Source organism: Microcaecilia unicolor, chromosome 11, assembly GCF_901765095.1.
Source record: "Microcaecilia unicolor chromosome 11, aMicUni1.1, whole genome shotgun sequence".
In the NCBI taxonomy this organism is placed as follows: domain Eukaryota; kingdom Metazoa; phylum Chordata; class Amphibia; order Gymnophiona; family Siphonopidae; genus Microcaecilia; species Microcaecilia unicolor.
In genome coordinates this window covers 81,160,285-81,176,684 of record NC_044041.1, presented here as the reverse complement: position 1 = coordinate 81,176,684, position 16,400 = coordinate 81,160,285, and the positions used below count along the sequence as shown (strand labels likewise).

General features: G+C 50.4%; 1 protein-coding gene across 1 annotated transcript in view; it reads right to left on the bottom strand.

Moving 5' to 3' along the window:
* LOC115480936 (fizzy-related protein homolog) overlaps positions 1-16,400 on the bottom strand; it is an 81,182-nt gene that overhangs the window by 31,843 nt on the left and 32,939 nt on the right. Inside the window, 3 exon segments of the mRNA XM_030219921.1 lie at positions 2,544-2,648; positions 2,758-2,991; positions 8,009-8,193. Coding sequence (XP_030075781.1) covers positions 2,544-2,648; positions 2,758-2,991; positions 8,009-8,193 — 524 coding nt within the window.

Here is a 16,400-nt window from a genome sequence, read left to right as displayed (position 1 = left end):
ACCTGTCCTCCCGTGGAAAAATCGCGCCCTCCGCGCCGATTCCCCCGAAAGGACTGAGTTCGCTGGAAGAACCGACCTCTAAAGGGCCCACTAGTCCTCCCGGGCCTATACCGGCGAGCCTCCTTAAACCTGCCTCGGGAGGAAGTACCCCTGGACGCCCCTTTTGGACGAAAATCCGGAAGCCGAGGGGCCTTGGCATCGCTGAGTCCACGCACCAACTTATCCAAATCCTCCCCAAAAAGCATGGACCCCTTAAAAGGAAGCGAACAAAGCTTAGCTTTGGAGGCCGCGTCAGCGACCCAACCTCGCAACCACAGTGCCCTACGTGCCCCCACCAGCATAGCCATATTCTTGGCCGAAGCACGGAGCAAATCATAAAGCGCATCAGACAAAAAGGACGATCCCATTTCCAATTTGGCTAATTCCTGTACCCCGGAGGTCCCAACCTCCACCGAATCATCCAGCAGTTTCTCGGCCCATCGGAAACACGCCCGCGCAACTAGCCCCCCACAAATCGAGGCTTGCAGGGCCAGGGCCGACAGATCAAAACTCCGCTTGAGGAAGGACTCAAGCCTCCTATCCTGGGGATCCCGGAGAGCAGTCCCCCCGTCCACCGGTATAGCCGTGGCTTTTGTAACTGCTGTCACCACTGCATCCACTGTGGGAGCCTTAAAGGCATCTCTATCTTCCTGTGGGAGCGGGTACAGTCTCGACATAGCTTTAGACACTTTACAGGGAGAATCCGGCGAATGCCACTCTTGAAACACCATATCCCGGATGTCCTTATTCATGGGAAAGGACCTAGCCTGCCGCTGAATCCCCTTAACCAAGGGATCCACCTGTCTAGCCTCCCCCAAAACCGCCTCTGGCTGATCAAACTTGAGGGTGGAAGAAATCTGCTCAATGAGCTCCGCAAGCTCCTCCCTGTGAAAAATCCGCACTACAGAGGGATCCTCCCCCGGGACCACCAACTCCGGATCCTGAGGCCCCTCAAGCCCCTCAGGGTCCCCAATATCACTGAAAACACCTTCGGATCCTACAGGGGAGAACCCCTCCTCGTCATCCCACTCAAACCGAGGCCTCTTCGCCAGCGCCGCACTAGTCCCCTCCCCTAAAGATGGGGGACCAGCCTTCCAGGCTTGAAAAAGGGTCCAAACAAAATCCGGAGGAAAACCAACGCCTCCTGTACCCTCAGGCACCCCCTTCGGCGCCGACCCGGGAGCAGCAGGGCCAAAAACCGCTGATTCCGCGGGACGCGCGGAATCCAAAATGGCGGCCGTTCCCGCCAAAACTAAATTTGTTGAAACCGTCCCTGCCGGTGCTCCTGCTGTCCCCGATGCCCCCGAACTAGCTGGGGCCTCCGCCACCAACACCGGGGGTGCCGCCATCGGCGAGGCCTGCTTTGGTTCGCCGCACAAACGGCACTGGCCTCCCGGCGCTTCTATGCCTCGGCGCGAGCACGCGCGACAGCGGAGCAGTTTGCCTGCCATGCCCTCGAAGCACACCACCCGCTGTGCTGAGCGGCGCACACGCTGTCTCTCACAGCTTCCCCCCAACAAAAAATCGCTCTGCTCTCTTTCGCTAGCGATAGGAAACGAACCTGCCGTCCGTTCCTATCTACATAAAGCCTCAGACGGCTCTTAAAGAGATATCACCCAATTTCTCTTTCTTTCTTTCTTTCTGTCTGGCAGCTGCAAAGTGGGGGGCTCTCAAGGCTACAATCATAGAAAGCAGCCGAGGCACAACGCTGCCAGCATCTCCAAGGAGAGCAGCACAGGGGGAGGGACCTGAACACAGGTGTAACACCCCAGGGGGAAGAACTGGGCCCCACCGGACCCAGGGCCCCGAAGCACTTTTTTTTTTTTTTTTTTTTTACCACGTACAGGGAGTAGTCCAAACTAATAACTTAGGCAATAAGAGAGGAAACTCCTCAACTGAATAATCAAACTACCTCACCAGACTATTGAAGACTGCACAGGCTGTCCATCTACCTCTGCTGAGACTGAGAAAATACTGGCTAGTGGATGTACTGCACAGGTTATATATACAGTATTCAAAAGCTCAGTGTTTCTCAGTCTCCCTCTGCTGGTAGGAGGACATAACCCATGCGTCTTGACCGGTCTGGAGGGTCGTGGAGGAAACATCTTTTTTTGACTTGGCAGTTCTCTTGCTTCTTATAGCTTAACTGCAATCAGGCTAAGAACTTGTGCCATAAGCCTTCATTTACACTACCTGGGGCCTTTCTATCCCCTCTCTCTCACATGTACAAACTCACTTTTATTGGGCCCCTCCAGTGAATCGTGACCTGAAGAACTGCAGCAAGGCTTCCATGTTACTCTTGGTCTTCTCTTGCTGGACAGTTTCCAGTTTGTTCTAATTAATACTTGGCTGATATGCACAATTTTATACTTCATACTGAAGCTTGACAATTAGAAAATGTTGTTACCAAACTCCTTTGTTTTCACCTTTTCTGGTTGTTTATTCTTATAGATTTTAGCATCTACTGGGAATGAAAAGCTGAGACAGATCAGCATTTAACTTACCAGATAAAGAACACGGTAGGAATGCCCAGTTAATTTTGCTACTTGGGTTAGAGAGGGATACTTCCAGACCAGGATTTGGTTCTGTGAATAGCCATGGGTGCTCACCTGTAGGACACATCAGAAAAATTGATAAACAGCTTTACGAATCATAAGAATCAGTGATGAGACCTGCTCTTGTGCTCCACAGTTTCCCTCTTTCCCACTGAAGGCTTACCAATTCGTTGGCATGCTTGGACCAGGCCAAGTTGCAGACTTGTGAGCCAGTGTCAATGCACTGTAATGGCTGTCCTGTCAGGGTGTTCCAGAAGCGGATGCAGCGATCGGCCGTCCCTCCACCTGAAGCCAGCAGCCCATGCTGATGAGGAGACCATGCGATGGCTTTTACTGCTGCAAGGTGTTCTGTGTACTGCTGAACAGGACTCAGGCTGGAGTGGTTCCAAACCAGAAGCTGTAGGCAGGTAAGAGATTGGACAGCTAAGAAACCAGAGATTACATGGCAACAAAGAACAAGAAACAATCCAATCAGTTCATATCCCAGGGGTTTGTCCTTTCCTGGTTCTCTTCCTACCTCTCCCTCCGCACCTTTAGTGTTCACTCTGGTGGATCCTCTTCTACTTCTATCCCTCTGCCTGTCGGCGTACCTCAGGGTTCTGTTCTTGGTCCCCTCCTCTTTTCTATCTACACTTCTTCCCTTGGTTCATTAATCTCATCCCATGGCTTTTCCTACCATCTCATCTCTATGCTGATGACTCCCCAAACCTACCTTTCTACCCCCGATATCTCACCTTGCATCCAAACCAAAGTTTCAGCGTGCTTGTCTGACATTGCTGTCTGGATGTCTCAACGCCACCTGAAATTAAATATGACCAAAACCGAGCTTCTCATTTTCCCCCCCAAACCCATCTCCCCGCTCCCCCCGTTTTCTATTTCTGTTGATGGCTCTCTCATTCTCCCTGTCTCCTCAGCTCGAAACCTTGGGGTCATCTCTGACTCTTCTCTCTCCTTCTCTGCTCATATCCAGCAGATTGCCAAGACCTGTCGTTTCTTTTTTTACAACATCCGTAAAATCCGCCCCTTTCTTTCCGAGCACTCTACCAAAACCCTCATCCACACCCTTGTCACCTCTCGTTTAGACTACTGCAATCTGCATCTTGCTGGCCTCCCACTTAGTCACCTCTCCCCTCTCCAGTCGATTCAAAACTCTGCTGCCCGTCTCATCGTCCGCCAGGGTCGCTTTACTCATACTACCCCTCTCCTCAAGACCCTTCACTGGCTCCCTATCTGTTTTCGCATCCTGTTCAAACTTCTTCTACTAACCTATAAATGTACTCACTCTGCTGCTCCCCAATATCTCTCCACACTCGTCCTTCCCTACACCCCTTCCCGTGCACTCCGCTCCATGGATAAATCCTTCTTATCTGTTCCCTTCTCCACTACTGCCAACTCCAGACTTCGCACCTTCTGTCTCTCTGCACCCTACGCCTGGAATAAACTTCCTGAGCCCCTAGGTCTTGCCCCATCCTTGGCCACATAAGTACATAAGTACATAAGTAGTGCCATACTAGGAAAGACCAAAGGTCCATCTAGCCCAGCATCCTGTCACCGACAGTGGCCAATCCAGGTCAAGGGCACCTGGCACGCTCCCCAAACGTAAAAACATTCCAGACAAGTTATACCTAAAAATGCGGAATTTTTCCAAGTCCATTTAATAGCGGTCTATGGACTTGTCCTTTAGGAATCTATCTAACCCCTTTTTAAACTCCGTCAAGCTAACCGCCCGTACCACGTTCTCCGGCAACGAATTCCAGAGTCTAATTACACGTTGGGTGAAGAAAAATTTTCTCCGATTCGTTTTAAATTTACCACACTGTAGCTTCAACTCATGCCCTCTAGTCCTAGTATTTTTGGATAGCGTGAACAGTCGCTTCACATCCACCCGATCCATTCCACTCATTATTTTATACACTTCTATCATATCTCCCCTCAGCCGTCTCTTCTCCAAGCTAAAAAGCCCTAGCCTTCTCAGCCTCTCTTCATAGGAAAGTCGTCCCATCCCCACTATCATTTTCGTCGCCCGTCGCTGTACCTTTTCCAATTCTACTATATCTTTTTTGAGATACGGAGACCAGTACTGAACACAATACTCCAGGTGCGGTCGCACCATGGAGCGATACAACGGCATTATAACATCCGCACACCTGGACTCCATACCCTTCCTAATAACACCCAACATTCTATTCGCTTTCCTAGCCGCAGCAGCACACTGAGCAGAAGGTTTCAGCGTATCATCGACGACGACACCCAGATCCCTTTCTTGATCCGTAACTCCTAACGCGGAACCTTGCAAGACGTAGCTATAATTCGGGTTCCTCTTACCCACATGCATCACTTTGCACTTGTCAACATTGAACTTCATCTGCCACTTGCACGCCCAATCTCCCAGTCTCGCAAGGTCCTCCTGTAATCGTTCACATTCCTCCTGCGACTTGACGACCCTGAATAATTTTGTGTCATCGGCGAATTTAATTACCTCACTAGTTATTCCCATCTCTAGGTCATTTATAAATACATTAAAAAGCAACGGACCCAGCACAGACCCCTGCGGGACCCCACTAACTACCCTCCTCCACTGAGAATACTGGCCACGCAATCCTACTCTCTGCTTCCTATCTTTCAACCAGTTCTTAATCCATAATAATACCCTACCTCCGATTCCATGACTCTGCAATTTCTTCAGGAGTCTTTCGTGCGGCACTTTGTCAAACGCCTTCTGAAAATCCAGATATACAATATCAACCGGCTCCCCATTGTCCACATGTTTGCTTACCCCCTCAAAAAAATGCATTAGATTGGTGAGGCAAGACTTCCCTTCACTAAATCCGTGCTGACTTTGTCTCATCAGTCCATGTTTTTGTATATGCTCTGCAATTTTATTCTTAATAATAGCCTCCACCATCTTGCCCGGCACCGACGTCAGACTCACCGGTCTATAATTTCCCGGATCTCCTCTGGAACCCTTCTTAAAAATCGGAGTAACATTGGCTACCCTCCAGTCTTCCGGTACTACACTCGATTTTAGGGACAGATTGCATATTTCTAACAGTAGCTCCGCAAGTTCATTTTTTAGTTCTATTAATACTCTGGGATGAATACCATCAGGTCCCGGTGATTTACTACTCTTCAGCTTGCTGAACTGACCCATTACATCCTCCAAGGTTACAGAGAATTCGTTTAGTTTCTCCGACTCCCCCGCTTCAAATATTCTTTCCGGCACCGGTGTCCCCCCCAAATCCTCCTCGGTGAAGACCGAAGCAAAGAATTCATTTAATTTCTCCGCTACGGCTTTGTCCTCCCTGATCGCCCCTTTAACACCATTTTCGTCCAGCGGCCCAACCGACTCTTTGGCCGGTTTCCTGCTTTTAATGTATCTAAAAAAATTTTTACTATGTATTTTTGCTTCCAACGCTAATTTCTTCTCAAAGTCCTTTTTTGCCCTCCTTATCTCCGCTTTGCATTTGGCTTGGCATTCCTTATGATCTATCCTGTTACTTTCAGTTGGTTCTCTTCTCCACTTTCTGAAGGATTGTTTTTTGGCTCTAATGACTTCCTTTATCTTACTGTTTAGCCACGCCGGCTGACGTTTAGTCTTTTTTCCCTTTTTTCTAATACGTGGAATATATTTGTCCTGAACCTCCAGGATGGTGTTTTTAAACAGCATCCACGCCTGACGCAAGTTTTTTACTCTGCGAGCTGCTCCTTTCAGTCTTTTTTTCACCATTTTTCTCATTTTGTCGTAATCACCTTTTCTATAGTTAAACGCTAGCGTACTTGATTTCCTAGTTTCACTTCCTTCAATGCCAATATCAAAACCGATCATATTATGATCACTGTTATCAAGCGGCCCTCGTACCGTTACCCCCTGCACTAGATCATGAGCACCACTAAGGACTAAGTCTAGTATTTTTCCTTCTCTTGTCGGCTCCTGAACTAGCTGTTCCATGAAGCTGTCCTTGATTTCATCAAGAAATCTTATGTCCCTTGCGTGTACAGATGTTACATTAACCCAGTCTATATGCGGGTAATTGAAATCCCCCATTATTATTGTGTTGCCCAGTTTGTTTGCGTCCTTGATTTCCTTTAACATTTCCGCATCCGTCTGTTCGTCCTGGCCAGGCGGACGGTAGTACACTCCTATCACTATCCTTTTCCCCTTTGCACATGGAATTTCAATCCACAGTGATTCCAAGGAGTGTTTTGTTTCCTGCAGAATTTTCAATCTATTTGATTCAAGGCTCTCGTTAATATACAATGCTACCCCTCCACCAATCCGATTCACCCTATCACTACGATATAATTTGTACCCCGGTATGACAGTGTCCCACTGGTTATCCTCCTTCCACCAGGTCTCAGAGATGCCTATTATATCTAATTTTTCATTTAGTGCAATATATTCTAACTCCCCCATCTTATTTCTTAGGCTCCTGGCATTCGCATCTAGACTGAAAGCCCACCTCTTTAACATTGCTTTTGACTCGTAACCACTTGTAACCACTCGCCTCCACCTACCCTCCTCTCTTCCTTCCCATTCACATTAATTGATTTGTTTACTTTTTTTTTTTTTTGTCTATTAGATTGTAAGCTCTTTGAGCAGGGACTGTCTTTCTTCTATGTTTGTGCAGCGCTGCGTACGCCTTGTAGCGCTATAGAAATGCTAAATAGTAGTAGTAGTAGTAGGGTTTCACAGTCTCAAAAAGGTATTAAAGGAGAACAAAACACTACATGGATTTTTGAATACAGAAAACTATTTCTAGGACCACTCCATTTATATTGATGGTTCTTCTCTCATATTTGGGGAGAGGAGAGAAGGGGAAAGAGGCAAGAACATCATTGCTTTAATATAAAGTTAAGACTGTCCAAATTAATAAAAACTTTGTTGGAATGTGTTATTGTACTTATTATAAATCACTAATAACCTAGTGGTTTTAGTGGTATAGAAATACATTGCAATTGTAATTGTAGTATATGACTGGCATTTAGAAGGATTAGTTTCATTCCATGTGTGTGTGTGGCTTTGTATTTCTGCTGCTTACAGATGCTGGAAGGTGTGATGAAGAGAAGTAACAGGCTGAGACTGACGCAGACTGGCTGGGCACTGTTCTTCCCTATAGGATGGAAAAACTCCAGCCACTAGCTAGACAGTTACTACAAGCAAGCCTAAGGAGAGCCACTGTAGTAGCTAGAGAGGCTGGAAGAAAGACAGGGGCAGCTGAAGGAAGCTGCAGAACTGGAAGAAAAAGGAATAGAAGCTGGAAGAAGGGGAGAGCAAACAAACAAAAAAACACACAAAAGTTGGAGTAAAGTAAGTGGGAGAGTTGAGGGAAATAAAAAAACAATAATAATAATTTAAAAAAAAAAACTTTTTCTGGCTCCAAAAGATTTTTGGCTTGTGAGCATCACTATCATACCTTATTGTCATTTCCACCCGAAGCAAGGAGCTGGTGATCTGTGGACCACTTCAAGCCACACACTTCTTGTCTGTGGCCCTGAAGCCGTCGTTCAGATTGGAGAGGCGGCGTTCGGATGTCCCTCTGAAGAATCATCCTGTCTCGACTTCCAGAAGACAGCTGATCTGCATTCCATGCCAAAGCTCCTGTGTCACAGAACACCCATCACCAAGAAAACAAGGAATTTAACTTCTCAATCCATACTTCAAGAGAAAAAGAAGAGGTCCCTTCTATGAGGCAGGACTTCATATTAGCCATGATGCTCCCAAGAATATCTTACTACAGTAAGATGTAGAGATGGCATATCGTAAAACACAGTGCTTTTCAGCATTCAGAAGTGCATCATCTCTTGATAAATGGGAGTGACTTATTGGGCTTATGGAATGTCTCAGAAGTGAAAATAGCAATTAGTGTTATCAAAATAACCCAAGTATATATACAGTGGGGGAAATAAGTATTTGATCCCTTGCTGATTTTGTAAGTTTGCCCACTGACAAAGACATGAGCAGCCCATAATTGAAGGGTAGGTTATTGGTAACAGTGAGAGATAGCACATCACAAATTAAATCCGGAAAATCACATTGTGGAAAGTATATGAATTTATTTGCATTCTGCAGAGGGAAATAAGTATTTGATCCCCCACCAACCAGTAAGAGATCTGGCCCCTACAGACCAGGTAGATGCTCCAAATCAACTCGTTACCTGCATGACAGACAGCTGTCGGCAATGGTCACCTGTATGAAAGACACCTGTTCACAGACTCAGTGAATCAGTCAGACTCTAACCTCTACAAAATGGCCAAGAGCAAGGAGCTGTCTAAGGATGTCAGGGACAAGATCATACACCTGCACAAGGCTGGAATGGGCTACAAAACCATCAGTAAGACGCTGGGCGAGAAGGAGACAACTGTTGGTGCCATAGTAAGAAAATGGAAGAAGTACAAAATGACTGTCAATCGACAAAGATCTGGGGCTCCACGCAAAATCTCACCTCGTGGGGTATCCTTGATCATGAGGAAGGTTAGAAATCAGCCTACAACTACAAGGGGGGAACTTGTCAATGATCTCAAGGCAGCTGGGACCACTGTCACCACGAAAACCATTGGTAACACATTACGACATAACGGATTGCAATCCTGCAGTGCCCGCAAGGTCCCCCTGCTCCGGAAGGCACATGTGACGGCCCGTCTGAAGTTTGCCAGAGAACACCTGGATGATGCCGAGAGTGATTGGGAGAAGGTGCTATGGTCAGATGAGACAAAAATTGAGCTCTTTGGCATGAACTCAACTCGCCGTGTTTGGAGGAAGAGAAATGCTGCCTATGACCCAAAGAACACCGTCCCCACTGTCAAGCATGGAGGTGGAAATGTTATGTTTTGGGGGTGTTTCTCTGCTAAGGGCACAGGACTACTTCACCGCATCAATGGGAGAATGGATGGGGCCATGTACCGTACAATTCTGAGTGACAACCTCCTTCCCTCCGCCAGGGCCTTAAAAATGGGTCGTGGCTGGGTCTTCCAGCACGACAATGACCCAAAACATACAGCCAAGGCAACAAAGGAGTGGCTCAGGAAGAAGCACATTAGGGTCATGGAGTGGCCTAGCCAGTCACCAGACCTTAATCCCATTGAAAACTTATGGAGGGAGCTGAAGCTGCGAGTTGCCAAGCGACAGCCCAGAACTCTTAATGATTTAGAGATGATCTGCAAAGAGGAGTGGACCAAAATTCCTCCTGACATGTGTGCAAACCTCATCATCAACTACAGAAGACGTCTGACCGCTGTGCTTGCCAACAAGGGTTTTGCCACCAAGTATTAGGTCTTGTTTGCCAGAGGGATCAAATACTTATTTCCCTCTGCAGAATGCAAATAAATTCATATACTTTCCACAATGTGATTTTCCGGATTTAATTTGTGATGTGCTATCTCTCACTGTTACCAATAACCTACCCTTCAATTATGGGCTGCTCATGTCTTTGTCAGTGGGCAAACTTACAAAATCAGCAAGGGATCAAATACTTATTTCCCCCACTGTACATCATATATTAGTAATAAGCAGTAACTAATCTAATATAATAAAACGCACCGTGAACGTTCTAATGAGGACAACGTTCTGAAGTCACTAAAAAACACTCCCTGAAGGGTTCGTGGGGTTCGTGGTGTGAAGCCACCCAGCCGTCTCTGCCCCGCCCTCGCGTCAAACGTCATGACGTCGAGGGCGGGGAAAACACACGGATCGCGAGGGCAGAAAAAAAAAACAAACGGATCGCACCCACGCACGGTGCGTTTTACTATATTACATTTACCTCTGTGGTGGCGGTTCCGGCAGCGCAGCGTCAGGGAAGGAGGCGGCGCTCCCGACGTCTAGCCTTCCCTTCGCTGTGTTCCGCCTTCTTCTGACGTCACGTCAGAAGAAGGCGGAACACAGCGAAGGGAAGGCTAGACGTCGGGAGCGCCGCCTCCTTCCCTGACGCTGCGCTGCCGGAACCGCCACCACGGAGGTAAATAAAAAAAAAAAAAAAGAAAAGGGATGTTGGGGGGATAGAAGAGGGTGGGCAGCAAAGTTGAACACTGGGAGCAGGAGGGCAGGGGAAAAACGACAGCATGGATGCGAAGAGGAGGGGGGGGGGGGGGGGGAAGAAGAGGGGGGGCCAGGCTGGGACATGGGACAGAGAGGAGCATGGATGCGAGGAGGGGTCATGGAAGGAAGAGAGGGGAATTACATGAAAAGGAAGAATGGAGGGGGCAGGGGACAGAGGAGCATGGATGGGCATAGATTGGGAGGGCAGAGCTCAGGGAGAGAGGGAAATTGCTGGAAAGGGAAAAATGGAGGGGCCAGGTGACAGAGGAGCATGGATGGACATGGATTGGAAGGGCAGGACTCAGGGAGAGGGGAATTGCTGGATAGGGATGAATGGAGGGGACAGATGGGCATGGATGGATATGGATTGCAGGACAGGCCTCAGGCAGAGAGGGGAAATGCTGGATAGGGAAAAATGGAGGGGCCAGGTGACAGAGGAGCATGGATGGACATGGATTGGAAGGTAAAATTATGTATAATCATACCTGATAATTTTCTTTCCATTAATCATAGCTGATCAATCCATAGACTGGTGGGTTGTGTCCATCTACCAGCAGGTGGAGATAGAGAGCAAACTTTTGCCTCCCTATATGTGGTCATGTGCTGCCGGAAACTCCTCAGTATGTCGATATCAAAGCTCCATCCGCAGGACTCAGCACTTAGAGAATTACACCCACGAAGGGACACTCTGCCCAGCTCACCACCGCCGAAACGGGGAAGGGGAATTAACCCAGCTCATCCCCACACAAGTGGGGGAGGGGAATCCGTCCAGCTCATCCCCGCGGAGCGGGGGAGGGACACCACACCCGCCGATGCGGGGGGATCTGGCTTATCCTGCAACCGCAACCGCGGGAGGAGCTGACTGACCCTAACACCGCCGAAGCGGGAGGGGTACAAAGCTGCCCTACAGCCGCACGAAGCGGGAGGGAGTGCCGGCAGAATTTATGTCTCAATCCAGCCCCGTAAAACGGAGGGGAGAGGAATGCAGCAGCTCACTGTAACACAAACTCGTCTCAACTCTTGAAGAATCCAAGTGAAAGAAGAACTTGAACACGAAGTCCTCCTGAAGTAACTGAAGGCTAAACTTGAACCTAAAATTCAACCAGAATATAAACAGTACAGATATCTGGGAGGGGCTATGGATTGATCAGCTATGATTAATGGAAAGAAAATTATCAGGTATGATTATACATAATTTTACCTTCCATATCATCAAGCTGATCAATCCATAGACTGGTGGGATGTACCGAAGCAGTACTCACCCAGGGCGGGACATAGAAATCCCTGACCTCAACACTGAAGCTCCAAACCGGGCCTCCGCCCGTGCAGCCACAGTCAAACGGTAATGCTTGGAGAATGTATGAGCCGAAGCCCACGTTGCCGCCTTGCATATCTCTTCCAGGGAGACGGATCCGGCCTCTGCCATCGAGGCTGCCTGAGCTCTCGTGGAGTGAGCCTTCAGCTGGATAGGCGGCACCTTCCCCGCGGCCACATAAGCCGCTGCAATGGCTTCCTTGACCCATCTTGCCACTGTAGGCTTAGCAGCCTGCAGACCCTTACGAGGACCTGCAAACAGGACAAACAGATGATCCGATTTCCGGAAATCATTGGTCACTTCCAAGTATCTGATGATGACTCGTCTCACATCCAGATATTCAAGAGCGGAGTACTCCTCTGATTAGTCCTCCCTACGAAAGGAAGGGAGACAGAGCTGCTGATTCACATGGAAGCGAGAACCAATCTTGGGCAGGAAGGCAGGCACTGTGCGCATAGTCACTCCTGCCTCAGTGAACTGCAGAAAAGGCTCTCGACATGAGAGCGCCTGGAGCTCGGAAACTCTTCTGGCTGAAGTGATAGCCACCAAAAAGACTGCTTTCAACGTCAGGTCTTTCAGAGATGCCCTCGACAAGGGTTCCAAAGGCGGCTTATGCAATGCTCTTAGCACCAGGTTGAGATTCCACGCAGGCACCACTGAGTGCAGAGGAGGGCGCAGGTGATTAACTCCCTTGAGAAAGCGCACCACATCTGGCTGCGAAGCCAGGGAAGCACCCTTCAGGCGGCCCCTGAAGCAAGCCAGAGCCGCTACCTGGACTTTAAGGGAACTGAGCGACAGGCCTTTCTCCAGACCTTCTTGCAGGAACACCAACACTGAAGAAATTGGAGCAGTGAATGGAGAAAGTGAGCCTGCTTCACACCATGCTGCAAAGATACGCCAGACCCTGGCGTAAGCAGTAGAAGTAGAGCGCTTCCTCGCTCTCAGCATAGTGGCGATGACCTTGTCTGAGAAGCCCTTCTTCCTCAGACGCTGCCGCTCAATAGCCAGGCCGTAAGACCAAAGGGAGAGGGATCCTCCATCACCACGGGACCCTGATGTAACAGGCCCTGCTCCACTGACAGCCGCAGAGGATCGTCGACTGAGAGCCTGAACAAGTCCGCATACCAGGGACGTCTGGGCCAATCCGGACCCACCAGGATTACCCTGCCGGGATGCTTTGCCACCCGGTCTAGCACCCTGCCCAACATGGGCCAGGGCGGGAACACATAGAGGAGCTCTTGTGTCGGCCACTGTTGGAAAAGAGCATCTACTCCCAGGGATCGAGGGTCCCGTCCTCTGCTGAAAAAGCGCGGCACTTGGCCATTGGCCGATGACGCCATCAGATCTAGGCTCGGCTGGCCCCAGCGCTTCGTGATGTCCAAGAACGCCTGAGCAGATAGTTGCCACTCTCCGGGCTCCAAGGTATGGCGACTGAGAAAGTCCGCCTTGACATTCATGACTCCGGCAATGTGGGCCGCTGAAAGCTGCTCCAGGTTCGCTTCCGCCCACTGGCAAAGACTCATAGCCTCCTGGCTAGAGGGGCGCTCTTGGTACCTCCCTGGCGGTTGATATAGGCCACAGCCGTGGCATTGTCCGACAGGACCCGTACAGGCTTCAACACCAGTACCGGGATGAACTCCAATAACACCAAGCGAATGGCTCTGAGTTCCAGGAGGTTGATAGACCACTTGCCTCTGCAGGAGACTAGAGCCCCTGCGCTGTCCTTCCCAAGCAGTGGGCTCCCCAGCCCATCAAAGAGGCGTCTGTCGTGACGACAATCCACTCCGGGGTCACCAGAGACAATCCTGCAGACAACTTGTCTGTCTGCGTCCACCAGCTCAGCGCCTTGCGCACTGCTGGGTCCACGGGAAGGCGCACAGCATAATCCTCCGACATCGGAGTCCAGCGCAGCAGCAGAGATAGCTGTAGTGGTCTCATATGAGCCCTGGCCTAGGGCACTACTTCCATCGTGGCCGTCATAGAGCCAAACAGCTGCACGTAGTCCCAAGCCCGAATAGGAGAGGCTACTAGGAACTAGTCCACCTGAGCCTGAAGCTTGACAATCTGATTGTCTGGCAGGAACACTCTGCCCACTTGGGTGTCGAATCGAACTCCCAGATACACCAGGGACTGAGTCGGGCGCAGCTGGCTCTTCTTCCAGTTGATGATCCATCCCAGGGAGCTCAAAAGAGCAACTACCCGGTCCATAGCTTTGCCGCACTCTGCATAAGAGGGGGCTCGGATCAACCAGTCGTCCAGATAAGGATGGACTTGTACTCCTTCCTTTAGCAGGAAGGCCGCTATGACCCCCATTACTTTGGAAAAGGTCCGCGGAGCAGTAGCCAACCCGAAAGGGAGGGCTCTGAACTGGAAGTGTCGTCTCAGGACTGTAAAACGCAGAAAGCGTTGGAGAGGAGGCCAGATGGGAATATGCAGGTACGCTTCCTTGATGTCCAAGGAAGCCAAGAACTCTCCTGCCTTCACTGCCGCTATAACAGAGCGGAGAGTCTCCATGCGAAAGTGCCTCACTTTCCAGGCCCGATTGACCCCTTTGAGGTCGAGGATAGGCCGGACAGAACCTCCTTTCTTTGGAACCACAAAGTAAATGGAGTAACGTCCCTTGCCAATCTGATTTTTTGGCACCGGAACGACCGCACCCAGGCGGATCAGGTTGTCCAAGGTCTGCTGCACTACCACAGCTTGACCGGAGACTTGCAGGGAGAGAGTACAAACCCGTCTCTTAAGGGTTGGCAGAACTCTAGCTTGTAGCCGCCTCTGATGACTTCCAGCACCCACGCGTCTGAAGTTATAGTGGTCCACTCGCCCAGAAACGAGGACAGCCGTCCTCCAATCTGCACTGGGGCGTGGACCAAGGCCCCGTCATTGGGTACGAGACCCTGGGGGAGGACCGGAGGGAGCACCTCCGGGACGGCGGTCTCTGCGAAAGGAATGCTGCTTGGGGGAGAAATTCCTCTTGAAGGAAGAGGGGGCAGAGGAACCCGACTTGCCCGGGCGGTACCGATGGGCTTCCTGCAATCGTCCTCTGGAGGTATCGGGACGAGTACTAACCCGAGCCCTGACCTCTGGTAATTTCTTGCCCTTAGACGTGCCGAGATCGGTCACGATTTTGTCCAGCTCGACCCCAAAGAGCAGCTTGCCTTTAAAAGGCAATCTAGCCAGGCGGGATTTAGAGGCGTGGTCAGCAGACCAATGTTTCAGCCAAAGCCACCGCCGCGCAGAGACTGTCTGAGCCATGCCTTTAGCTGAGGCTCTCCAGACATCATACAGCAAGTCTGCCAAATAGGCTAAGCCCGATTCCAGGGCCGGCCAATCAGCCCTCAAGGAATGATCCGAGGGGGAAGCCCGCTGCACCATAGTCCGGCACGCCCTGGCCACATAGGAGCCGCAAACTGAGGCCTGCAAACTTAAAGCAGCTGCCTCAAAGGACGACCTTAAGGCCGCCTCCAATCTTCTGTCTTGGGCGTCCTTTAGGGCCGTGCCACCTTCCACCGGCAACGCCGTTTTCTTAGTCACCGCAGTGATTAAAGAATCCACGGTAGGCCACAGATAGGCCTCACGTTCACTCACAGCCAAAGGATAGAGGCGGGACATAGCCCTAGCCACTTTAAGGCTCGCTTCTGGGACATCCCATTGAGCCGAAATTAAGGTGTGCATAGCATCATGCACGTGGAAGGTTCTAGGCGGGCGCTTCGTCCCCAGCATAATGGCAGAGCCAACAGGGGCTGAGGGAGAGACGTCCTCCAGAGAGGAAATCTTCAAGGTGTCCATGGCCTGTATCAACAGGTTGGGCAAATCCTCTGGGCTAAAAAGCCGCGCTGCAGAGGGGTCATCCGCTCCAACCGAGCGGGGATCCGTCTCCTCCAAGGAATCCGCAAAGGACCGTTGGGAGACCTCAGACACGCTGCCCTCATCTACATCGGAGGAGACAAATTCCTCCAAGGCCTGGGAATCAACCCGAGGACGTTTACCTCTGGGAACCTCAACCTCTTTATCAGAAGAGGGAGCAGGGGCAGCGTTTGCATGAGGAAAGCCTGATGCAGCAGCAAAACAAACTCGGGGGAGAAACCCCCCAGACTGTGCACTTCCGCAGCCTGGGCAACAGCCCTAGACGCACTCTCAACCGGCGCTCGCAATAGCGGGGGAGAGACATGCTGCGCATCCAAAATGGCGTCCGGCGCGAAACTCCGTGAAGGAGCCGCGCGGGAAGAACGGCGCTTAACTTTAGCCGCTTTTGTGCCGTCGCCCAAATTAAGGGCGTTCATGGCCTTAATGTCTCCAACTTCAAGGGCGGCCCCGAAGAAGCCGTCCGAGCCGCGTGGCCGGCCAAGATGGCGGAGGCGAGGAGCGGGGGATGGGCGTTTATGGCGGGAAAAAAACCGCCACGCCGGAGGAACGACCGGGACATTCATCGGTCACTAAACTATCACCCATCAAGGGC